General features: G+C 42.1%; 2 protein-coding genes across 3 annotated transcripts in view; one reads left to right on the top strand and one right to left on the bottom strand.

Moving 5' to 3' along the window:
- lrrc56 (leucine rich repeat containing 56) overlaps window positions 1–4,547 on the bottom strand; it is a 46,850-nt gene extending 42,303 nt beyond the window's left edge. The window contains exons 1-2 of one of the 2 annotated variants that reach the window (XM_024379670.2): window positions 4,474–4,547; window positions 3,627–3,786 (exon numbers count right to left, since the gene is read on the bottom strand). In XM_024379670.2, the coding sequence (XP_024235438.1) occupies window positions 3,627–3,773 (147 nt within the window). In that variant the 5' untranslated portion in view covers window positions 3,774–3,786; window positions 4,474–4,547. The remainder of the gene's footprint in view (window positions 1–3,626; window positions 3,787–4,473) is intronic. The other variant, XM_024379671.2, reaches the window with a different exon arrangement.
- Window positions 4,548–12,221: 7,674 nt separating this feature from the next.
- LOC112218668 (GTPase HRas) overlaps window positions 12,222–26,357 on the top strand; it is a 29,514-nt gene continuing 15,378 nt past the window's right edge. Inside the window, exon 1 of the mRNA XM_024379668.2 lies at window positions 12,222–12,505. The gene's annotated coding sequence lies outside the window, so the exon portion shown is untranslated. The remainder of the gene's footprint in view (window positions 12,506–26,357) is intronic.

Raw genomic sequence — 26,357 nt, 5'->3', positions numbered from 1 at the left:
AACTACACATGGTTGATGATATTACTAGTTTATCTAGCTTGTCCTGCGTTGCATATAATCATTGCGGTGCCTGTTAATTTATCATCAAATCACAGCCTACTTTGCCAAATGGGTGATGATTTAACAAGCGCATTTGCGAAAAAAGCACTGTCGTTGCACCAATGTGTACCTAACCATAAACATCAATGCCTTTCTTAAAATCAATACACAAGTATATATTTTTAAACCTGCATATTAGTTAATATTGCCTGAAGGTTGTGCAATGTAACAGCAATATTTAGACTTAGGGATGCCCACCGTTAGATAAAATACGGAACAGTTCCGTATTTCACTGAAAGAATAAACGTTTTGTTTGTTGTTCGAAATAATAGTTTCCGGATTTGACCGTATTAATGACCTAAGGCTCATATTTCTGTGTGTTATTATATTAAAATGAAGTCTATGATTTGATATTTTATAGAGCAGTCTAACTGAGCGATGGTAGGCAGCAGGCTCGTAAGCAATCATTCAAACAGCACTTTCCTGCATTTGCCAGCAGCTCTTCAAGCATTGCGCTGTTTATGACTTCAAGCCTATCAACTCCCGAGATTAGGCTGGCAATACTATAGTGCCTATAAGAACATCCAATAGTCAAAGGTATATGAAATACAAATGGTATAGAGAGAAATAGTCCTATAATTCATAAAATAACTACAACCTAAAACTTCTTACCTGGGAATATTTTAGACTCATGTTAAAAGGAACCACCAGCTTTCATATGTTCTCATGTTCTGAGCAAGGAACTTAAACGTTAGATTTTTAACATGGCAAATATTGCACTTTTACACTTTGTTTTTGCATTATTTAAACCAAATTGAACATGTTTCATTATTTATTTGAGACTGAATTGATTTTATTGATGTATTATATTTAGTTAAAATAAAGTGTTCATTCAGTGTTGTTGTTACTAAAAATATATATATATATTTTTTTTTTAAATTAAATCGGTATCGGCTTTTTTTGGCCCTCCAATAATCGGTATCGGCGTTGGAAAATCATAATCGGTCGACCTCTAATTCACACCCTTTAACTTTTTCCACATTTTGTTGTGTTACAGACTGAATTTAAAATAGATTACATTTAGATCTATTTGTCACTGGCCTACACACACACACAATACCCCATAATATAAAAGTGTAATTATGGTTTTTGAAATGTTTACAAATTAAAAGCTGAAATGTGTTGAGTCAATAAGTATTCAACCCCTTTGTTATGGAAAGCCTTAATAAGTTGAGGAGTAAACATTTACTAAACAAGTCACATAAGTTGCATGGACTCTGTGTACAATAATAGTATTTAACCTGATTTTTGAATGACTACCTCGTCTATGTACCCACACAATTGTCTGTAAGGTCCCACAGTCGAGCAGTGAATTTCAAACAGATTCAACCACAAAGACCAGGGAGGTTTTGTAATGCCTCGCGAAGGGCACCTATTGGTAGATGGGTAACAAAACAAAAAAAGAAAACATTGAATATCCATTTGAACAAGGTGAAGTTATTAATACACTTTGGATGGTGTATCAATACACCCAGTCACTACAAAGATACAGGCGTCCTTTCTAACTCAGTTGCCAGAAAGGAAGGAAACCACTCAGAGATTTCACCATGAGGCCAATGATAACTTTAAAACAGTTACAGAGTTTAATGGCTGTGATAGGAGAACACTGAGGATGGATCAACAACATTGTATTTACTCCACAACACTAACCTAATTGACAGAGTGAAAAGAAGGAAGCCTATAAAAAAAATATTCTAAATCATGCATACTTTTTGCAACAAGGCACTAAAGTAATTCTGCAAAAATGTGGCAGATTGTTAACTCTTTGTCCTGAATACAAATTGTTATGTTTGGGGCAAATCCAATACAACACAGTACCACTCTCCACATTTTCAAGCACAGTGGTGGCTGCATCATGTTATGGGTATGCTTGTAATCGTTAAGCACTGGGCAGTTTTTCAGGATAAAAAATAAAATGGCATGGCAAAATCCTAGAGAAAAACCTGGTTCAGTCTGCTTTCCGCTAGACACTGAGATTAATTCACTTTTCAGCAGGACAATAACCTAAAACACAAGGCCAAATCTACACTGGAGTTGCTTACCAAGAAGACAGTGAATGGCCGAGTTACAGTTTTAAAAACGTATGGCAAGATCTGAAAATGGCTGTCTATTAATAATCAACAACCAATTTGACAGAGCTTGAAAGATTCTCAAAAGTATAATGAGCAAATGTTGCACAATCCAGGTGTGGAAAGGTCTTAGAGAATAAAAATGTATGCACTCATTACTGTAAGTTTCTCTGGATACGAGTGTCTGCTAAATGACTAAAATGTTACCCAGAAAGACTCACAGCTGTAATCGTCGCCAAAGGTGCTTCTACAAAGTATTGACTCAGGGGTGTGAATACTTCTGTAAATCAGTATTTCTGTATTTAATTTGTTAATAAATTTGCTAAAATATCTAAAAAAAGGTGTTCACTGTCATTATGGGGTATTACAGTATGTGTATATGGGTGTGCGGGGAAAAACTATTTAATCAATTTTGAATTTAGGCTGTAATACAACAAAATGTGGAATAAGTCAAGAGGTATGAATACTTTCTGAAGGTACTGTACTTTATACATGACTCCTATAAGACCTTATGGTCCATGAACTGTACATGATACAGACAACATATTGGTGTCATTATACTCCTTATAGTGTGCTCTAGCATATGGAGTATGTATAGATTCTGAAATCGAAATATTCACATTTATTTATTCAACTTTAAAAATCAAAATACCCTTTTTGATTTGGTTCATTTTAAAACATATTGTTTGGAATAATAGGCCTATACACTACGATAACATAAAATGTCCAGAGTGGGCTCTCTGCTAATTCTGAAGTTATGATAAATGTTATGAGCACCACCAACACAGTGAATGGGAAAATTGATTCAAAGGGAACTACCTCTGCTGGTGATTTGCTGCATATGCAAACCTAAAGGAAGGCTGTGATTGGGTTAATGATCTATAGTGTCAATTTCTATGTATAAAATGGGTCATTTCATTAAAAGTACCAGAGAGCTCACTCTGGAAATTGTACGCGTTTGAAAAGTATATTGTTCAAAACAATCCGTCAAAAAAATTACCAATTCAAAAAGGGTACTTTTGAGATATTCATATTCATATTATAATTTTGTATACGGAAAAAGTTAATGTGAAAAATGTATTTCAGAATCTAGACATACTAGATATTTGAGTGCACACTAATAGGAGTAAAATGACACCAAGATGTTGTCTGTATCATGTAGGGTTCACAGATCATAGGTTCTTACAGGAAGCATGTATAGGTCTTAAAAGGGCCTAAAATGGCCACTTTCATCATGATTGTCTCATAAATGGTTTGTGATACAAATGTAAAAAGCATGTCAAACATATTCTTCCTCCCAATTAAGTTTATGTTAGAATCAGAGATAGCAAAAATATTTTAGGGCTACGCTGGCATGGAATTGCCCAATTATAGAATTGTGTTGATGCACTAAATTCAGTCAAGCATGCTCCCACATCTATAATTAGCCTATAAAAAGGGCCACACCCCTCCCTTTACCAATAGGAGCCCCACCAGCTTTTCTGGAGAGAGGTAGAGCTCCACCTGCATGTCAGAGTCTTCATAAGCAGCAGGAGTTGGGTTCATCTGACCAGACCCACTCAGCTCAGTCACCAGTACCCTCACTGAGTCCTGGGAACAAATCATCACTCACAGACACCTGGAAGTGGTCAAATAATAATAGGTTAGGGAAAAAAGTAACATTCTGTACAGGGGCAGACTGGCCCATCTGGCATTTACATGAAATGCCAGATGGGCCAGTCCAGTTTTGGCCCAGTGAGTCTGTCTAACCTGGGGGTTTTTGCACAAAGGGATCGCTAATAATAGGGGCCTGGAGGAAAAAATTGCCAGGGCCGATTTCTGGTCCCAGTCTGCCCCTGATTCTCTGTGTCAGAAGGTTGGTAGCCTACGTGGAAATTCAGGGTGATGATGTAGCTCCTGTTATTGCAATGGAAACCATGGAAGAATATAGCTAGCTTTATAAACTCAAAGCATAGAATATTTGGCTTATGGCTAGCTAGCTGTCATTATCAACTTCTGATTAACATACTGTATCTAACGTATGTTGTATCAATTCCTAAAGAAGACATTCTGAGGCACTGTCAGAAGAAGTAACTAATCTGGTTATCTGGATATTTGGTTTGTTAGCCTAGCTATCTAGTTAGCTAGCTGACATCCCACACTTAAAGCTAGGATATGAAAACAAGCGGTCTAACATCTCAATTGCATACAAGTTTGTTGACGTTTTGAATGGCTGCAGATAACAAATGACTGTAAAAGGCTAAATGTAATCACAAATAACTCTTCATTATGATGATCAAATATCCAATGTCGTATTTTTTCTTACCTTATGAAGTGAACATTCTTCAGAGCATTTACAAAGACACGCACAAGTTTGCTTGACAACGCACCCAACTTCCTGGATACGATGATAAAGTTGGCTTTGCCCCTTGGGATATGTAGTCAATATGTTATCGTATTGATCGATTACAACACAAGGATGATACATGACCATACATGTTCGTTTCAAAGTTTATTGGTCGCAGTTTAGCATATGTTATAGTTGGTGCAGCTAAATGCTTATGTTAGTATCTCCATTAAACTGTCAAAAAAGAAAGCCTACACACATATTCCAAATTAAATGTGTATGTCATCTATGTATATATACACAGGATGAATTTACACAACATATAGGCCTATTAAGAATTATATGTAGGCTACAGCAGTAGGTATAGACGATTACAGTGAGCAATGTCAAGAGTCCAGTATATAAATAAATATGTGGTGTGTATAAACAGTGCAATGTACAGTTGTACAAATATTAGAATGAGATGTGTCGAGAATAAAGTAGGCCTATATAAACACACAGTACAAAACCCCATGGCAAATGGATAGAATTGCAAGAATTAGCTTCCGAACCAGAGTCTGGAATATAAAATGTACTGTATGTATATGAATGGTATGTATAGACAGTATGGACAGTAGGCCTATGTGAAATAGGTGTGTAAAGCAGTAGTTATATAGGATGAGCCATGACTAGAATACAGTATATACAGTGCCTTCTGAAAGTATTCATACTTCCACATTTTGTTGTTCCAGTCTGAATTTAAAATGGATTAAAGATACAAATTCACACAATACACCATAATCATGATAACAACACCCAACAGTAACACACGTTCCAGCAGGTATATCTCACTGATCATCCCCAAAGTCAACACCTCGTTTGGCCGCCTTTCCTTCCAGTTCTCTGCTGCCAGTGACTGGAACGAATTGCAAAAATCGCTGAAGTTGGAGACTTATTTCCCTCACCAACTTTAAACTTCAACTATTTTCTACTGTGTCATTGACTTGTTTATGTTATTGGCTTGTTTATTGTTTACTCCATGTGTAACTCTGTGTTGTTGTCTGTGTCACACCGCTATGCTTTATCTTGGCCAGGTCACAGTTGCAAATGAGAACTTGTTCTCAACTAGCCTACCTCGTAAAATAAAGGTGAAATAAAAAAATAAAATGACAAAAGTGAAAACAAGTTTAGATATGTTTATGCAAATGTATTAAAAATAAAATAAGTATCTCATTTACATTAGTATTCACACCCCTGAGTTATAATCAACTTTGGCAGCAATTACAGCTGTAATTCTTTCTGGGTAAATCTCTAAGAGCTTTGCACACCTGGATTGTATAATATTTGCACATCATTCTTTTTAAAATTCTTCAATCTCTGTCATGTTGGTTATTGATCATTGCTAGACAGCCATTTTCAAGTTTTTGCAATAGATGTTCAAGCCGATTTAAGTGAAAACTGTAACTAGGCCACTCAAATCAAATTGTATTTGTCACATGTGCCGAATACAACCGTGAAATGCTTACTTACGAGCCCTTAAACCAACAATGCAGAGTTTTTAAAAAGTAAGAAAAATATGCTAAATAAACAAAAAGGAAAAATAGTATACAATAAAAAAATAACAAGGCTATATACACAAGGGATACTGGTACCAAGTCAATGTACAGGGGTACAGGGTAGTTGAGGTAATATGTACCTCAATTGTAGGTAGGGGTAAAGTACTATGCATAGATAATAAACAGAGGGGTAGCAGCAGCGTATGGGAAGATTGTGAAGGAATGTTAATGTGTGTGTGTGTGTTGGAGTATCAGTGTAATATGTGTGAGTGTGTGGTTAGAGTCCAATGAGTGTACATCAAGCCTGTGCAAGAGAATCAGTGTAAACAAATAAGAAAAAATACAAATAAAAAGGGGTAATTGCAATTTGTCCAGGTAGCCATTTGATGAACTGCTCAGCAGTCTTGGGGTAGCCCTGGTATATGGCCCTGGTATAGACGTTCCTGATGGCAGAGAGCTCAGCCACAGTGATGTAAAGGGCCGTACGCACTATCCTCTGTAGCGCCTTGCGGTCGAATGCCGAGCGGTTGCCATACCAAGTGTTGATGCAACCCGTCAGCACGCTCGCAATGGTGTTAACCACTCGGCTATGGGGAGCGTGATCGCACAGTCGCCTGGAACATCTGGAGCTCTCATGCATGGTTCAGTGTTGCCTGCCTCGAAGCAAACATAGAAGGCACTTAGCTCAGGAACATTCAATATCGTCTTGGTAAGCAACTCCAGTGTATATTTGGACTTGTTTGTATTTATTTTTTGCTGAAAAGTGAACTTGTCTCCCAGTGTCTGTTGGAAAGCAGAATTAACCAAGATTTTCCTCTAGGATTTTGCTTATGCTTAGCTCTATTCTCGTTAAAAGAAAATTGGGTGTACATTTTTGTTGTAATTTTTACCCAATTACTATCTTGTCTCATCGCTGCAACTCAACAACGGGCTTGGGAATGGCGAGTCATGCATCCTCCGAAACATGACCCGCCAAGCTGTGCTTCTTAACACCCGCTCGCTTAACCCAGAAGCCAGATGCACCAATGTGTCAGAGGAAACACCATTCAACTGACGACCGAAGTCAGCCTGCAGGCGACCTGCCCTACACAAGGAGTCGCTAGAGAGCGATGAGCCAAGTAAAGCCACCCCTGGCCAAATCCTCCCCTAACCCGGATGACGCTGGGCTAATTTTGCACCGCCCTATGGGACTTCCGTATTCCGCTTCCAGATGGTAGTGGGGTGAACATGCTGTGGATTGGGTGGCTGAGGTCCTTGATGATCTACTTCTTGGCCTTCCTGTGACACCGGGTGCTGTAGATGTCCTGGAGGCCGGCTGCAACCATGTTTCAGATAATTTCGTATTGTTCTGTACATAAATCTGAGACACTCCATTTAATATGATATGTTACGATTTGTTGGTATGCATTAATTAGTGGATGTCCATCATCCATTTCATTAGACATGTTAAGAATTCACAAAAATATGTTACGATTTGTGCAAAACGTATGATATGTTACAAATTCCAATTAGTTGTTGCTAACTTTGGCTAGGTGGCTAATGCTAACGTTAGCTAGCTGGCTAAAGTTAGTTAGGCTAGGAATTTGGGTTAGGAGTTACATTAAAGGGTTAGGGTTAGGAATAGCTAGCATGCTAAGTAGTTGAAAAGTAAATAAAAAGTAGCAAGTAATTGCAAAGTTGCTAAAATGCTAAAGTTGCCCGTGATGAAAAATGTTTTTTTCTTCAGTAACCTTCTGTCTTATGTAACCGTACCAAACATTATATACACTACACGACCAAAAGTATTTGGAGACCTGCTAATCAAACACCTCATTCCAAAATCATGGGCATTAATATGGTGTTGGTCCCCCCTTTGCTGCTATAATAGCCTCCACTTTTCTTGGAAGGCTTTCCACTAGATGTTGGAACATTGCGACGGGGACTTACATCCATTCAGCCACAAGAGCATTAGTGAGGTCAGGCACTGATGTTGGGCGATTAGGCCTTACTCGCAGTCAGCGTTCCAATTCATCTCAAAGGTGTTTGATGGGGTTAATGTCAGGGCTCTGTGCAGGACAGTCAAGTTCTTCCACACCGATCTCGACAAACCATTTCTGGATGGACCTTGCTTTGTCCTAAAACAGGAAAGGGCCTTCCTCTAACTGTTGCCACAAAGTTGGAAGCACAGAATCGTCTAGAATGTCATTGCATGCTGTAGCGTTAAGATTTCCCTTCACTGGAACTAAGGGGCCTAGCCCAAACCATGAAAAACAGTTCCAGACCATTATTCCTCCTCCACCAAACTTAACAGTTGGACTATGCCTTCCGGGCAGGTAGTGTTCTCCTGGCATCTGCTAAACCCAGATTCATCCGTCGGGCTGAATGAAGCATGAGAACACGTTTCCACTGCTCCAGAGTCCAATGGAGGCGAGATAAACTCAATCAAATTTATTTATAAAGCCCTTTTCACATAAGCTGTACAAAAACATTTTGGATGCACAAAGTGCTGTACAAAAACTCAGCCTAAAACCCCAAACAGCAAGCAATGCAGACGTAGAAGCACAGTGGCTAGCAAAAACTCCCTAGAAAGGACAGAACATAGGAACAAACCTAGAGAGGAACCAGGCTCTGAGGGGTGGCCAGTCCTCTTCTGGCTGTGCCGCGTGGCAATAACAGAACATGGTCAAGATGTTCAAACGTTCATAGATGACCTGCTGGGTCAGATAATAATAATCAGTGGTTGTAGAGGGTGCAACAGGTCAGCACCTCAGGAGTAAATGTCAGTTGGCGTTTCATAGCCGATCATTCAGAGTCAGAGACAGCAGGTGCGGTAGAGAGAGGGTCCAAAACAGCAGGTCCGGGACAAGGTAGCACATCCAGTGAACAGGTCAGGGTTCCATAGCCTTAGGCAGAACAGTTGAAACTGGAGCAGCAGCATGACCAGGTGGACTTGGGACAGCAAGGAGTCATCAGGCCAGGTAGTCCCGAGGCATGGTCCAAGGGCACTGGTCCTACGTGAGAAGAGAAATAGAGAGTATACTTAAAATTCACATTTTTGGACAGAAAGTTTCTGAGTTTTGCAATGTTACGAAGATGGAAAAAAGCTGTCCTTGAAATATTCTTGATATGTTCGTCAAAAGAGAGATCAGGGTCCAGAGTAACGCCAAGATCCTTCACAGTTTTATTTGAGATGACTGTACAACCATCAAGATTAATTGTCAGATCCAACAGAAGATCTCATTGTTTCTTGGGACCTAGAACTAGCATCTCTGTTTTGTCCGAGTTTAAAAGTAAAACATTTGACGCTATCCACTTCTTTATGTCTGAAACACAGGCTTCCAGGGAGGGCAATTTTGAGGCTTCACCATGTTCCATCAAAATGTACAGCTGTGTATCGTCCGCATAGCAGTGAAAGTTAACCTTATGTTTCCAAATGATATCACAAAGAGGTAGAATATACAGTGAAAACAATAGTGGTCCTAAACTGGGACCTTGAGGAACACCGAAATTTACAGTTGATTTGTCAGAAGACAAACCATCCACAGAGACAAACTGATATATTCCCGACAGCTAAGATCTAAACCAGGCTAGAACTTGTCCTTGTTGACCAATTTGGTTTCCCAATCTCTCCAAAAGAATATGGTGATCGAGTATCAAAAGCAGCAATAAGGTCTAAACCACTACAGCCAACGCTTGGCAGTTCTTGTACTGACGTTGCTTCCAGAGGCAGTTTCGAACTCGGTAGTGAGTGTTGCAACCAAGGACAGACGATTTTTACTCGCTACACGCTTCAGCACTCAGAGGTCCCTTTCTATGAGCTTGTGTGGCCTACCACTTCACAGCTGAGCCTTTGTTGCTCCTAGGTATTTCCACTACACAATAACAGCACTTACAGTTGACTGGGAAGCAGGGCAGAAATTTGACAAATGGACTTATTGGAAAGGTGGCATCTTATGACAGTGCCACATTGACATTGAAAGTCACTGAGCTCTTCAGTAAGGCCATTATACTGCCAATGTTTGTCTATGGAGCTTGCATGGCTGTGTGGTCGATTTTATACACCTGTCAGCAACGGTTTGGGCTGAAATAGCCAAATCCACTCATTTGATGGGGTGTCCACATACTTTTGTATATATAGTGTATCATACTAATTTGAGTGTCCCGGATTTACGTTTACTATGTTATATCTAGTCTATGAGGGTAGGCAGTGTGCCGGATGATGCGTTGGACTGACCGCACCACCACGATGGTGCAGCTGTTGAAGTTTGTGGGGTCTAAAAGAGGATTTACACTTACCGGAGGCTTTCCGAAATGCGATCCGAAGAGGCTCCGTAAAGTCCGGAGGCTTGCCGAGGGCAAATCAAGCTCTGTACCGCATCGCTGTGTGCATCCAAAATGTTTTAACAATGTGGAGGGCTCCGTATATCTCCGGATTGACATGATTGGTTGATGAAGGTGGAAGGTCCTGTTTAAATACAAATTTACTTCCTTGACAACTTCCTTCACAACAGCTCTACTCTGTTCGCGAAGAAGTTTGAACGCTCTGGCTTCTGTGGAGGCCGCATCACAGTAAATGCTGTGGCAGTACAGCACTGCAGATGTCAGATTGACCATGCAGAGCCTTTAAGCCAATTTATGCCTGCTCCGTTTGCAATCCGGAGACTGTGCAGATGGTTAGACGCAATTGCATAGCCTCTAGAGGTTTGTGGAATCCAAATTGAACTCCGTACCGCATCACCATGCACCTCCTAAATTTTGTAACAATGTGGAGGGCTCGCTTCGCATTGACATGATTGGTTGGTGGTGGCGGGAGGTGCTGTATAAACACAAACTCACGTTCTTGACAACTTCCTTCATAGCAGCTCTGCTCCGCAAAGTGCAAAAAGTATGAATGTCCTGACTTCTGCAGAGGCCATACACAGTAAACACTGTACAGCCACTGCAGAGCCTTTTAAAGGCGTTGCATAGTCAATCCGATGTCTGCATCGGCCATGCAGCCTTTTTGGGCATTCATACTTACTGCACTTCGCTGAGCAGCTCAGAGCTGTTGTGAAGGAATTTGTCAAGGAAATTAGGTTTGTGTTCATACAGGACTTTCCACCCTCACCTACCATCAACCAATCATGTCAATGCGGAGTCATGGCGCCCTCTTCATTGTTACAAAATTTGAGAGGCACATGGTGATGCGGTATGGAGCTCAATTTGGCCTCTGGAGGCTCCACAATTGCGTTACGCCATCCATATGGTGCCTCTGACCACATTTTCAGATCAAACATAAATTGGCTCTTAGCCTAGCCTCGGGAAGTAGGGGAGCTGAGGGTGCTGCAACACCCCCTGAAAAATCTGAATAATTATAATTTAAAAATCATTGTATTTCTTTCACAAATGTTGTGCACTGGGCCTTTAATTGTCCTGCATTAGCTGACTGATATAGCAGAGCCAACGCAAGTAAAACCTTTCAACCTCCCCAGTCTGCCCAAAAAAATCGCCGCGCCCTCACCCCCCAACTACTGACTGTAGCGATGACTCTTACGGACCAAGCCGAATTTCTTCAGCCTTCTGAGGTTGAAGAGGCGTTATTTCTCCTTCTTCACAACGATCTCGGTGTGGTGGGACCTTTTCATGTCCTCGGTGATGTGCACGCCGAAGAGGAACATGAAGCGTTTGACCCTCTCTACTGCGGCCCCATCGATGTGGATGGGGCGTGCTCTCTCTGTTGTCTCTTGTAGTCCACGATCAGCTCCTTTGTTTTGTTGAGGGAGAGGTTTCATTTTGGTCTACACATTAGACCTATATTAAAATTAAAACAAATCTACATTTCTAATTTAACTCCCAGGTTGACTTTATCTAGGATTAGGCTAAATTTAGAGAATAAAAATGCCTAAACCACGTGAAGATACTCCGGCATTTGTAATTGTACTGCGATATGCCCACACTGCCGCTTTATATTTTGCAGTGTTACAGATAGGCCTACCGACCAATGTAATAACGATGGTCAAAAACAGGCAACTAAACAGCGGTGTATTCGTTACGGAAACCGTTTAAGAACGGAAACAAACAGCAAAACGAGAGTTTCTATTTAACAATTTCAGGTAAATTCCTCACCGTTTGGTTCTGATTGTTTCCGTTCAAGAAACGTTTTGTTACAGAATCCGCGGAATGAATACACCCCTGTGCTCACTTGGGCGGTTCATACAGGGCTGGGCGTGGGCTCCAACAGACTTGACTTCATCCTCTCGGTCTTCGAAGCACATTGTGCGCTATGACTTAACCTCTCGTACAACATTGAACGAATGCTGTAAAAATTGGGCTGAAAAGTATGAGTTCTGGAATAATAACATATTTATCTTGTCGAACACTGTTGTGAGACATTCGTTGAGAAAACGGGTCTACCATTTGTATTTCTATTCTTGGAACACTCAGAAGCTACTGAGTTGAAACATTGTTTCCAGTAGACCAAGTCTCGCTCCTGATTATTGGGTAGAGCTCTGCTTGTTGTAAGTATTGCGTGCACGTTTTTCATCTATTACACAAATATAAGCTATTTGAACTGTCGCTCAATGTTATTTTGTGTGCTTGGTCCAGGGAACCCATACAGGGGACCAAAAGTAGTGTTTACAGCTCGAGCTCGTTCACACGGCCACTGCTGCGGCGCACCTTTTTATTTTTTTTAGGACATTCACACGTACATCAGGCTGAATCTCGTTGGCAAGCACAACATTGGGAGGTGTAGCCTGACGTTTTGGCAGACAAAAACTGCTCTTCGCGTGATCATTGACCCAAACCATAGGCATATTGGTAGGCCTATTGAATCAGTTTGTGTATATTATTTTCTCAAATATAGGAATTTAGTTCGTAGGCTAAATCCCCTGGTCAGCCCATAAACTTCACGGACAGGGGGTCATCTGCTGCTGATATATAGGCTAAGCTAAACCAAGGAAGGCATACTAGAAAATGAACCCCCTGATATTTTCATTGGCATTGTCAAGAAATTCAAGTATTAAACTGTTGCCATTTTGTATGGCCAGGCTATTCGATGAGCGCTGCAATAGTGGCTGTAGCTTGAAGACCACACAGACAAGGGTGACGCCCCGTCTTGTAGGCTACACCGAATTGTAGCACTGCGGAAGTTGCATTTAATTACTAGGCAGTTGATTAAGAACCCGATTCTACACTGATATGATTGGTCAAGGACCAGGAATATATTATTTTTGTAGTCTAGAGACAGTCGGCTCACCAGACCACAACGTCGCAAGTTTGTCTATGTCGCATGCCTTACATTCGAAGCTGATGCTTGGAATAACATGCGATTTTGTTGTTGAGTAGCCTGAAGTTTAATAAAAAAAGAAAAGCATGGGAGGCCTGGTATTTCCGGTAGAATATCTCACATAAGGCTAAATACAAAGCTAATTCAACAGCATTGCTATTTTAGCTACCGATGCCTACCAAGGTGTAGCGTCTCTCATTGCTCCACAGTGGGCTATGACATCATACATGCGGTGTTGACCAAGAGACAGATCTATGACCAATGATGTAGCCTAAAATCATAATATATTCTCAGTCTTTATATGCCTCAGTTTCACCCATCTTCAGTCATTAGGTGTTTTGATAACTTCATCTATTTGTTTGTTATGATGATGACCATGATTATTAGTAGTAAGTAATAATACAGAATAGACCAGTGCTTAGTAATACAGTAGACTATTATGAGTGTATGCCAAATGGAACAACCTAAGTGAAGCATGATTCATGTCAACAATAGCCCATGAGAGCAATACTGTTTTATACAAAAAGTGATCATGCTGATCAAGGTCTCTACAGATTTACACTCAAGCTAGATATACCATTTATTTGGACACTCTTAGATTTAGAAAGGGTTCTATTCGTGTAAAGGGTACGGTGGTGGTATATAACACTTGATAATGGTTAGCTGAAGCTACATGAGGGACACAGCACTTCTCTAATTCTTGGGAAGAGTGGCTTTGCGTTGGGGATTGTTTACTAATAGATTCAATGGATGGTCTTCCAGTTGCTTTCTATTGTCATGGAGCTGAATAGAAATAGTCTTTGTCCACTGATGGTCCTGGCTGTATTGTGTGTGTGCTGTTTTGTCTGCAGGTCTCTTCTCAGCCTGTGTTCTTGGGGAGGACTATAGAGCAGAGGATTCTGGGTGGCTTCTTCCTTGTCCAGGAAGGCCTTTGTTTACGCAGCTCTCAGGGATGGCTCTGATTGTTGGTGGGGGTTGTCTGATGAATCATCTCACCTGATCTCTCTCACACACAAACACAAAAACACACTTATTTACTTACCATGAAATGCTTAGTCAATGTTACAAACCTGACTGTTAACAATATATGTATCATATTTCTTGATCAGTTATTTTTTTTGGTTCTCATTTTATGTTGCATTGACACTTAAGTGGGCCCTTCCCGCTGCACAGCCTACATGCCAGTGGCCCACAGGTGTCAGAGGCTATCAGGTTGGCAGTGTTTAGTGTGGACATCTGTCCTTTTCATCTCACCACCTGGCTCCATCACCTGATCCCTGGTTAACAACCTGAAAGGACGACCCAATGGAAAAATGTCACATTTTGCTAAGAGGCTGTTTTGAAGCTAGGGCCCTCACCTCTTCTCTCCCTCTGCACACAGTGTCACTATTGGCGAGAGCAGAGGGAGCACTGCACTTCCACCCTTCCTGCTTTCTGATAAGATGCTACATCTCGATTCCAAGTCTCTTAATTACAAACTGTTTTGTTCTGTCTTTGTTCCTATTCATATGATGTGCGGGCTTCGATCTTCACATTGTGTTCTGATGGATGAGCCATGGATGTAATGGGGTTAGTCCTGAAGGCCTCGGTATTTACCTTATCTTGTAAATGGATGGATTTTCTGATGCTGAATTGTGTCAAGGCTGGGCTACATTGTGTTGTAGCATTGCAGCTGAGCCTCATGTAGTGATGGTGCACTGGGGGGGCTTGGTCTAGGCTCCATGATGGTTTCTCAGTGTTCGATTGTGATCTTTCCCTAGAGAGGTTTCTCTTACCATCATCGCTCCATTAAAAATCTATCCCTGCTATGGGCTTGTGGCTCTGCCAATATGGATCCTTTAACCTATTAAGTGTTTTAGTTGAGAGAGTGGCGACGCATGAGGTCCACTCTTAAGTTCTTTATCCTCGATAGAGGATGTGTGGCGCCGAGAGCGGGACAGTTATTTGTGTATTCAGGTGGAAAGGTGGTCTACCTTTCCTCAAAAGAGTGGCAAGAGTAGCATACTACTAGCAAGTCAATGCTGAATACAATGAGTTGTGTTCTGCCCCAAGGTACAGTATACACTGAGTGTACAAAAAAATTAGGAACACCTGCTCTTTCCATGACTGACCAAGCGAAAGCTATGATCCCATATTGATGTCACTTGTTAAATCCCCTTAAATCAGTGTAGATGAAGGGGGGGGAGACATGTTAAAGAATGATTTTTAATCCTTGAAGCAATTGAGACATGGATTGTGTATGTGTGCCGTTCAGTGGGTGAATGGGCAAGACAAAAGATTTAAGTGCCTTTGAACAGGGTATGGTAGTAGGTGCACCGGTTTGAGTGTGCAAAGAACTACAACGCTGCTGGGTTTTCCAGCCTGCGCCCTCAGTAAGATGTCATGTCAGATTATCCTCATGGTCCAGGCAGAGCTCTAGAGTTTCAAAAGGAACTGTTAATTCCCCAGCTCGAGGTGGCCGTGAGCTATATATAACCCTACACATGTTCATGTACCACCCCTTGAGCAAAAGGGCACAACCACACAGAGATTTAGTGGAGTAGGTCATCAGACAGGGCTGTGGCTGAAGACTGAGAGTGTTTAAGACTTTTTTTAATATGTGTCACCATTTCAAAAGTGCTTACACAAGGGGTTGACTCCTTCATTCTTGACCTCTTATGTTAGAATTCTGGATCAATTCATTAATTTAAAAAAAATCCAGATTATGTGTTTACTGTAGTGGTGGGGTTTTGGAAACTGTTTATGACTGCTGTGTGGTGTGCGCTTTCACCGTATGTGTGCACTGTAACAGTGTGTGTGTGTGTGTGTGTACACTTAAGGGGCTAATTAAGACTGGTAGAGAGACTCTACCAGTGCTCTGTGCCCTAATTAACAAACAGAGTCAGAAAGAGAGGAGAGGGTATGGCTGGCACCGGGCACTGCCACAGGGAGAACTCTGCCGTTTGTGTGCATCCCATGTGATTGTGTCCTCCTTCAGTAGTAGCTAGACAAACACCACAGGACTGATCCCTACAGACAACAAGTGGTCCTGGAGTCAGCAGGCAGGGCTGCATCAAATATTCATCTCCCTATGTATGTCTGGATTATTAATCAGCCTCTGACAGTCTAGATTGTCAGTGAATGGCACAGCTATGTCTCCCCTCACCCATAGAGGAGTGTGTAAAAAGCTCCTCTTACCAATAACAATTCAAATCTGCCTAGACTGCCGCTATTGGCTCTTTCCAATGTGGGCACGTCTCAAGGAGATGTCAGATGATGTGACTTACATGTAATGGCACATTAGAGTTGAACTGTTATTCTCATGATAATTCAACCATCCATGATAAAACGTGGAAACTATGTACTGTACTTGGTGGTGCTGTTTGAAGCTATTGTCTCAAAGCATTCCTTTCTGTTGAACCCTGACACCTTTCACTTTCACTTCTTCACCACAGAAACTAGTTTCCCTCCCTGGAATCCCAGGGGTTTTCTTTCAAACTGCTCCTACTCTCTTCTGCCCTTGGCTTTGTCAGAGGAAAAAATCTCAGGAACCACATTGGTGTGATGTATATCTATCTTCTGAGATGCACAGCATAAGTAAAAAGATGTCCTAGAATGTGCCAATTTTAACTGTAAGATATTGATTGATGGGCAGCTGGTGGGGAGACTGGAGAGTCTGGCTACAGGGTCATTCAGATTAGAGGTCGACCAAATATTATTTTTCAACGCCGATACCGATTTATTGGAGGACCAAAAAAAGCACATACCAATTAATCGGGCGATGTTAAAAAAATAAATAATAATAATTAAAAAATAAATAATTATATATATATTTTTTTTAAATAAATAATAATACTTTTACATTTTTAATTTTTTTAAATAATGCCAGTTAAACCAATACTGAATGAACAATTATTTTAACTTCATATAATACATAAATAAAATCATTTTAGCCACAAATAAAGGGAATTCTCTTCGATTATAATCACAGCCGTATATATTCCCCCCCAAGCAGACACATCAATGGCTCTGAACGAACTTTATTTGACTCTTTGCAAACTGGAATCCATTTATCCGGAGGCTGCATTCATTGTGGCTGGGGATTTTAACAAGGCTAATCTGAAAACAAGACTCCCTAAATTTTATCAGCATATCGATTGCGCAACCAGGGCTGGAAAAACCTTGGATCACTGCTATTCTAACTTCCGCGACGCATATAAGGCCCTGCCCCGCCCTCCTTTCGGAAAAGCTGACCACGACTCCATTTTGTTGATCCCTGCCTACAGACAGAAACTAAAACAAGAAGCTCCCGCGCTGAGGTCTGTTCAACGCTGGTCCGACCAATCTGATTCCACACTCCAAGACTGCTTCCATCACGTGGACTGGGATATGTTTCGTATTGCGTCAGACAACAACATTGACGAATACGCTGATTCGGTGAGCGAGTTCATTAGAACGTGCGTTGAAGGTGTCGTTCCCATAGCAACGATTAAACCATTCCCTAACCAGAAACTGTGGATTGATGGCAGCATTCGTGTGAAACTGAAAGCCCGAACCACTGCTTTTAATCAGGGCAAGGTGACCGGAAACATGACCGAATACAAACAGTGTAACTATTCTCTCCGCAAGGCAATCAAACAAGCTAAGCGTCAGTATAGAGACAAAGTAGAATCTCAATTCAACGGCTCAGACATAAGAGGTATGTGGCAGGGTCTACAGTCAATCACGGATTACAAAAAGAAAACCAGCCCAGTCACGGACCAGGATGTCTTGCTCCCAGGCAGACTAAATAACTTTTTTGCCCGCTTTGAGGACAATACAGTGCCACTGACACGGCCCGCAACTAAAATATGCGGACTCTCCTTCACTGCAGCCGACGTGAGTAAGACATTTAAACGTGTCAACCCTCGCAAGGCTGCAGGCCCAGACGACATCCCCAGCTGCGCCCTCAGAGCATGCGCAGACCAGCTGGCTGGTGTGTTTACGGACATATTCAATCAATCCCTATCCCAGTCTGTTGTTCCCACATGCTTCAAGAGGGCCACCATTGTTCCTGTTCCCAAGAAAGCTAAGGTAACTGAGCTAAATGACTACCGCCCCGTAGCACTCACTTCCGTCATCATGAAGTGCTTTGAAAGACTAGTCAAGGACCATATCACCTCCACCCTACCTGACACCCTAGACCCACTCCAATTTGCTTACCGCCCAAATAGGTCCACAGACGATGCAATCTCAACCACACTGCCCTAACCCATCTGGACAAGAGGAATACCTATGTGAGAATGCTGTTCATCGACTACAGCTCGGCATTTAACACCATAGTGCCCTCCAAGCTCGTCATCAAGCTCGAGACCCTGGGTCTCGACCCCGCCCTGTGCAACTGGGTACTGGACTTCCTGACGGGCCGCCCCCAGGTGGTGAGGGTAGGCAACAACATTTCCACTCCACTGATCCTCAACACTGGGGCCCCACAAGGGTGCGTTCTGAGCCCTCTCCTGTACTCCCTGTTCACCCACGACTGCGTGGCCACGGACGCCTCCAACTCAATCATCAAGTTTGCGGACAACACAACAGTGATAGGCTTGACACCTTGCCCTGATTAAAAGCAGTGGTTCTCTACTGCATCTTTATGTAATACATGTATCACTAGCCACTAACTATGCCACTTTGTTTACATACTCATCTCATATGTATATACTGCACTCAATACTATCTACTGTATCTTGCCTATGCCGCTCTGTACCATCACTCACTCATATATCTTTATGTACATATTCTTTATCCCCTTACACTTTTATCTATATGGTAGTAGTTTTGGAATTGTTAACTAGATTACTTGCTGGTTATTACTGCATTGTCGGAACTAGAAGCACAAGCATTTCGCTACACTCGCATTAACATCTGCTAACCATGTGTATGTGACAAATAAAATTTGATTTGATAATGAAACATGTTCAATTTGGTTTAAATAATGCAAAAACAAAGTGTTGGAGAAGAAAGTAAAAGTGCAATATGTGCCATGTAAGAACGCTATCGTTTAAGTTGCTTGCTCAGAACATGAGAACATATGAAAGCTGGTGGTTCCTTTTAACATGAGTCTTCAATAATCCCAGGTAAGAAGTTTTAGGTTGTAGTTATTATAGGACTATTTCCCTCTATATCATTTGTATTTCATTAATCTTTGACTATTGGATGTACTTATAGGCACTTTAGTATTGCCAGTGTAACAGTATAGCCTCCGTCCCTCTCCTCGCTCCTCGCTGGGCTCGAACCAGCAACACAAGGACAACAGCCACCACATCGAAGCAGCGTTACCCATGCAGAGCAAGGGAAACAACCACCCCAAGGCTCAGAGCGAGTGAAGTTTGAAATGCTATTAGCGCGCGCTAACTAGCCAGCCATTTCACTTCGGTCACACCTGCCTCATCTCGGGAGTTGATAGGCTTGAAGTCATAAACAGTGCAATGCTTGATGCACAACGAAGAGCTGATGGCAAAATGCACGAAAGTGCTGTTTGAATGAATGTTTACGCGCCTGCTTCTGCCTACCACCGCTCAGTCAGATACTTGTATACTTGTATGCTCAGTCAGATTATATGCAACACAGGACACGCTAGATAATATCTAGTAATATCATCAACCATGTTTAGTTAACTAGAGATTATGATTGATTGTTTTTTTATAAGATAAGTTTAATGCTAGCTAGCAACTTACCTTGGCTTACTGCATTTGCGTAACAGGCAGTCTCCTTGTGGAGTGCAACGAGAGAGAGGCAGGTCGTTATTGCGTTGGACTAGTTAACTGTAAGGTTGCAAGATTAGATCCACGAGCTGATAAGGTGAAAATCTGTCATTCTGCTCCTGAACGAGGTAGTTAACCCACTGTTTCTAAGCCATCATTGAAAATAAGAATGTGTTCTTAACTGACTTGACTAGTTAAATAAAGATTAAATAAAGGTGTAAAAATAATAATAATAATCGTCAAATCGCGCCCAAAAATACCGATTTCCAATTATGAAAACTTGAAATCGGCCCCAATTAATCGGCCATTCCGATTAATCGGTCTACCTCTAGTTCTTATAGGCACTTTAGTATTGCCAGTGTAACAGTATAGCTTCCGTCCCTCTCCTCTCTCCTCCCTGGGCTCAAACCAGGAACACAACGACAACAGCCATCCTCGAAGCAGCGTTACCCATGCAGAGCAAGGGAAACAACCACTCCAAGTCTCAGAGCGAGTGACGTTTGAAACACTATTAGCGCTCACCCCGCTAACTAGCTAGCCATTTCACATCGGTTACACCAGCCTCATCTCGGGAGTTGATAGGCTTGAAGTCATAAACAGCGCAATGCTTGACTCACAACGAAGAGCTGCTGGCAAAATGCACAAAAGTGCTGTTTGAATAAATGCTTACGAGCCTGCTGCTGCCTAGTCAGATACTTGTATGCTCAGTCAGATTATATGCAACGCAGGACACGCTAGATAAACTAGTAATATCATCAACCGTGTGTAGTTAACTAGTGATTATGATTGATTGTTTTTATAAGATAAATTTAATGCTAGCTAGCAACTTACCTTGGCTTACTGCATTCGTGTATCTCCTTGTGGAGTGCAATGAGAGGCAGGTGGTTATAGCATTGGACTAGTTAACTGTCAGGTTGCAAGATTGGATCCCCCGAGCCGACAATGTGAAAATCTAACCCCCCGTTCTTAGGCCGTCATTGAAAATAAGAATGTGTTCTTAACTGACTTGCCTCGTTAAATAAAGGTGTAAAAAAATGGCCAAATCGGTGTCCTTAAATAACGATTTCCGATTGTTATGAAAACTTGATATCGGCCCTAATTAATCAGCCATTCCGATTCATCGGTCGACCTCTAATTCAATAGATGGGGAGGTGAAACAGGAGAGGAGGCGCACCAAGGGGATGGGATGGTTTGGACAGGGGAGGAGTAATCGTCACTGTCTCCCGGATTGGCTCACCTTGAGCTGGGCGATATATCGTTTGCAGGTATGGATCCAAATCCCGCCTTTAATTTATATTTTGATACAGTGCTAAATTATAAGTTCTACAAATTGTACTACTTCACTGTCTGATTTGTTCTAGTTTGGTTGAGTATAAAGCCCTTTGAAACCACTTAGAACTAATTTGTTGCCATTCAAGGGTCATGCTCTATATATTTAGAACTTGAATTATTCAGTAGCAGAAAATACCGCCATACTGTCAAAACGTTTGAGAAATATTGTGATATCGCTTCGGCCCACCCTGTCCATTCTGTTGATTTGGTTGTGCCTCTCATTTCCTTTTGATGTTGTCCACCTTTCTTCCAGGACACAAAGCCCAGTAAAAATGATCTGCCTCCCACTAAATCTCCATGTTGAAAAGGCAACAACAACCTGTGTGCAAAAAGTCATCTCTCCTGTTTACACAGAGGGATAGGGCAAAGCTGCATCTTTTCTCTCTGGGCCAGACCTCCATCACTGTAGAATGTATCACTGCTTTTTATTCTGTTACAGCCTTCTGCTGCAGGAGATAACACTACAGTAGCCCAGGGTATGTCCAGGCTCAGCCAAGAGACACCTCAAAACATGACCTCCACCTCAGCTGCTCTATTAGCTCAGTGCCCAGTGCCCAGTGTCTGGCTATGTTAGAGCACAGTGTATGCATAAATGAGAAGTGTGTTTTTTTTTTACTGAATTCATTTACTTGGAAGAAGGAAGCTAAATGTTTGCCCACATGATTGAGAGGTTGTGGTAATCCCCTCCTGTAGTGTTAGAATTATAGCCATCGGGTTGTTTTTTGCAAGCCTGTGTGTTGACATTGGCGATGGTCTAGCCGATCTAGAGAGCTACCTGTTTCCATGAAACCCCTTGGCAGTCTGGTATAGAGCCTGTTGGAACAGCTGTGCAGGAGAAGCATCGAGGGGTTTGGAGCGGTGGAGAACAGACCAGAGGGCAGTTGCTCTGTCAGCAAGCAAGAAGCCTTCCTTCAATCATTAACATCAGTGACCCAACAGTCCACTCATCAACAAGGCACTCTGGTCTCTCTCTCACACACACACACAGAGACACACACACACACACACACACACACACACACACAGGGGCTCTAGATTAGCAGAGGTGCATGACGTTCAATTAATACACCACCACACCGAGAGACAAATATAGGAGTTTACTTGGAGTGTTTCTGTTGCCTTTGACTCCCTGCCACTGCATTAGCCTTGTAAATGGGGTGGTTTTTTGATGGTGTGTATCCTGCTGTCATCAAACTGTCCAGAGTCCAGTTTGGTGTCACTAGTTACTCCTCTCGGAACACTGCAGCACCTGTGCAGGCATATTAGTGTGTGTGTGGACTGTACACACAGGGCGTGTGTGTACAGTTTTTTTTTTTAGCACATTAAGGAGTAACAGGGCTTCATGGAGCTAAAACGGTAAAGGGGGACAGGAGGTTAGTGTAGGCTAGGGGATGCTGTGTTTGACTGTGTCAGGGAATACAAAAAGCACCTGACCTGTAAGGGATATTTCTGAGAGCAGTGAAGAGGTAGGGTGGGTCAGTCCAGTGGTAGTTTGGTCAAGAAGGTTGTGGTGTAGTGTATTAAAGGAGTAGGATGCTTATATCCGGTAGAAGATCCAGGGTCTGTTTGTTAGCAAGTCATCTGTGTGGGCAATGTTCCCTCTCATTTTTTCCGGCACTGAGCAAATTTCAGGTCCGCTAAGCGCAAACTTGAACATTGTGACAGTCGCCAAGTAGGTTGCTGTGGCTATTTGATCATGATGTAGGCCTACCAGAGTTGCCTACCACAAACAATGGAGACGAATGCATCCCATAACATTTTAACATGGAAATAGCTGTTCTGTCAGTAGCAGCAAATGTGTGGTGTAAAATGTAAACCTTTATTCCATGAGACATTTGGAAAAAAACATGCAGGGATTGATATTAACTGGTTTATTCACTTGTCCTTCAGACAAGGAGACGACTGAAAATGTTGTGGTGGTTGATGCAAGAAATCACTTTACAAAATAAAGTCGTTATTATTTGCATACCATTATTAGAGAGAAACAGACAAGTTATGCTACCCTCTGTCTATTGGCTACTTAGCTTATTTGAGACTGTCTCAATGCAACACTGCCCCTCTAAGACAAAAAAAGCTCTTTACCTGACTCGCTTTTCAAAGATAGTTAGAAATGCACACATTTTGTGCTCCAGTTGGAAGCAACCAATTGTTGACAAGAAAATGGCTAACTGGACTAATAACTCACTAATTAGCAAACAATTTGAACAAATGTGCACAGGTGGCTACATTCAGCTCTCACTTTGATATCAATAAAGGTCATCTACTCGTGACCGCTAATGCTTTAAATACAGTCCAGTTCAAAGTGAATGGCACAGATCCATATATGGCCATGGCTATTTACAAATAGGCCTACTACAGCTCTGATTGGTTATGGCGCACCGGTCTGTATAGAGTACGGCAATGCAATACACTCCTCCTCCAATGTGCTCTCTTGCACAGATAGTTTTGCATACTAAACCTTGTATAGTTTGTTTTCTTTTGGTATGTTACATTGAAAGTGGCTAATATTGTGTTGATACGAGCACAATTCCCACAGTAGAGTGAAATGTTGATCGTCTTAACTAAAGTGGAATATTCTAGAAAGTTGAGTGAAGTTCATTCTCGTGCTTTTCTGCATTGTCTGATATTTCTTCTGCACAGCAGTCTGAGGGGAGCTGTGCATGCGCATAGCTTAGAGGAATGTGTGTGTGGGTACAGTAGAAGATAAAGGGTAGGGCAGATCCATACACTGGGTTGCAGTGGGAGGAGGTGTGAGTTGGTTGGCTGTCCCGTATCTTTAAAAAAAAAAAAATCTGTCGAGCTATTGGACAAGGGAGGCTCCTCTATAAACCTGTCATGATAAATCACAGGGGCAAAGAATAGTCCTTATTGCGGTCAGTTTACCCCTTCACTGACTCTTCATCACGGTGTCCTGCCGTGGAGAAGTGGTCATGGGAAGGATATGTAGGCTAACTGACTGATGGTAAGCTGCGGCGTGTATACCAACAACATTGCCCTTATGACTCCCCACTGCTGCTGTTTGGCTCATGTCCTTCACTGGCCATTGTGTGTGCGTGAGTATGTATGGTTCGTGCAGCTTACCTGGCAGTTGACACCCTGACCCAGCCTGTCAGCCACGAGAGCGAGAGTACAGTGGCTGGACTTCAGCTGAGTGTCTCTTTTAGCCACACAACACTACCCAGTTCACTGGGGTAGGGGGTTTTAGCTTGTCAAATCAGAAGCCTACTGGTTGGCTTAGTTTACTGAGGCTGTACCTGTGCTGAGATCGTATGGGAAAATTACAAGTTGATAGCTTTCTGTTAGCTGTTTTTGTTTTAGGGCACTGATGTCCTATGAGTGAACCACTGTAGTCTGACACTGTTCTGTAGGTTTTTGGTGACACACTAACTGTGTGTTGTGACACATGGAGCAATACCATCACCAGTATGTCCTCTGTGTCATCTAGGCTACATTCAAATCTGATGATCTGTTGGAATAACTTAGTGTCCATGGTTATCTCTGAATCTCTGTCAGACACGCTCCATTCTGCAATCTGTTGCAGTGAGAGACTGGACGTGTACATTCCGTTCAACTCGACACCTTACTGTGTCAGGGTCTCAATACTCTTACATTGCTCCCTCCCTCTCCTTCATCACTGATCGGTGAATGGATTGGATACAGTAGATTTCCACCATATAGCTCTCACCTGTCATGTTCTGGCCTCTCAGAACAGTGGTCAAAACAGGCTCAAGGATGCATTCTAAAGGATTCACACACACCGCCTGTGTGTTTTGAGTCCCTCTCTCTCCAGTCATGTCAGATACGTGATTTTTATTTTATTTACATGTAACCTTTATTTAGCTAGGCAAGTCCGTTAAGAACCAATTCTTATTTGCAATGACGGCCTTCCCCGACCAAACCAGGATGATGCTGGGCCGATTGTGTGCCACCCAGGTGTGATACTGCCGGGATGGGATGAGGAAAGGATGTGTTCTGGAAGAGAACAGGGCCTGGTCCAACTGGATCATATTCACTAGGAGACATGTATAAGCAGGCAGGAAAAACAGGGAGGGACCTACCTTGTCCAATAACAAGTGCTCGGTTTTTGTTGAAAACATTTTCCGTTGCAAAACTAATAAATGCGGCCCGAGTTGTTTAATGAGAGCCCCTGATTTATGACAGAGTAGCCCTGTGTAATTTCTGCGCCGGACCCAACCACTGAGGGGGGTGACGAGGTACACCTGGGAGTCCAAAAACCCTCTGACTGCACTTCTTCCCCTTCTCTGTCCTCTCCTCTGAACTCACTGACCCCAGTGGCTATCACTGCTGCAGTGCCACAAAGTACACTCAACACGGTGTGCAGATATCTATTTTCTATGGGACATATCAGAGAAATTATGAATGTTAGATTTTTTTGCATTCGTTTGCCATTAATGCGTCTAGAATTGGTATTTTATTAGGATCCCTATTGGCCGCTGCAAAAGAACCAGCAACTCTTACTGGGGTTCATTGACGTCACCAGGTGCAGGCTTTTGGGGCTTTAACCCAATTGTTCTGATTGTGACGACATGTTGTAAAATTTCTGTGTGAAAATGTTCCCAGTTCAATAATTGCACGTGCGTCTCTATGTGGATGGCTGAGCTCGTGTGGATGTTTCATGATTTTCAATCATGTTAGGTGCCTGTATTTGTACATATGCAAAACATAAATTTGTGGTCTAGGCTGACACCCTTTGGATTGTTTTGGAACCGCACAGCGCGCGCAGCATGACTAGCTACACAAACGGGCACTCTTAAGGAGACATTTTATATATTTTGTATTGTAATTTGCACTGATTGTATTTGACCTAGATATTGTCTGTATGTACGAATATGTAGGCTGTGTGACATTTATGTAAATGTATGTAGTTCTGTCCTTGAGCTGTTCTTGTCTATTAATGTTCTGTATTATATGATGTTTCATATTTTGTGTGGATCCCAGCAGGGACGTCACAGAACCTCCGGGGCTCAGCCCTGAAGACCCGGGGCTGACTCTGGGGAAGGGGGGGAGTTT

The sequence above is a fragment of the Oncorhynchus tshawytscha genome, linkage group LG19 (assembly GCF_018296145.1).
Source record: "Oncorhynchus tshawytscha isolate Ot180627B linkage group LG19, Otsh_v2.0, whole genome shotgun sequence".
Classification (NCBI taxonomy): Eukaryota; Metazoa; Chordata; class Actinopteri; order Salmoniformes; family Salmonidae; genus Oncorhynchus; species Oncorhynchus tshawytscha.
Note: the sequence above shows the minus strand (reverse complement) of the source record. Positions and strands in the feature narration are given on the sequence as shown.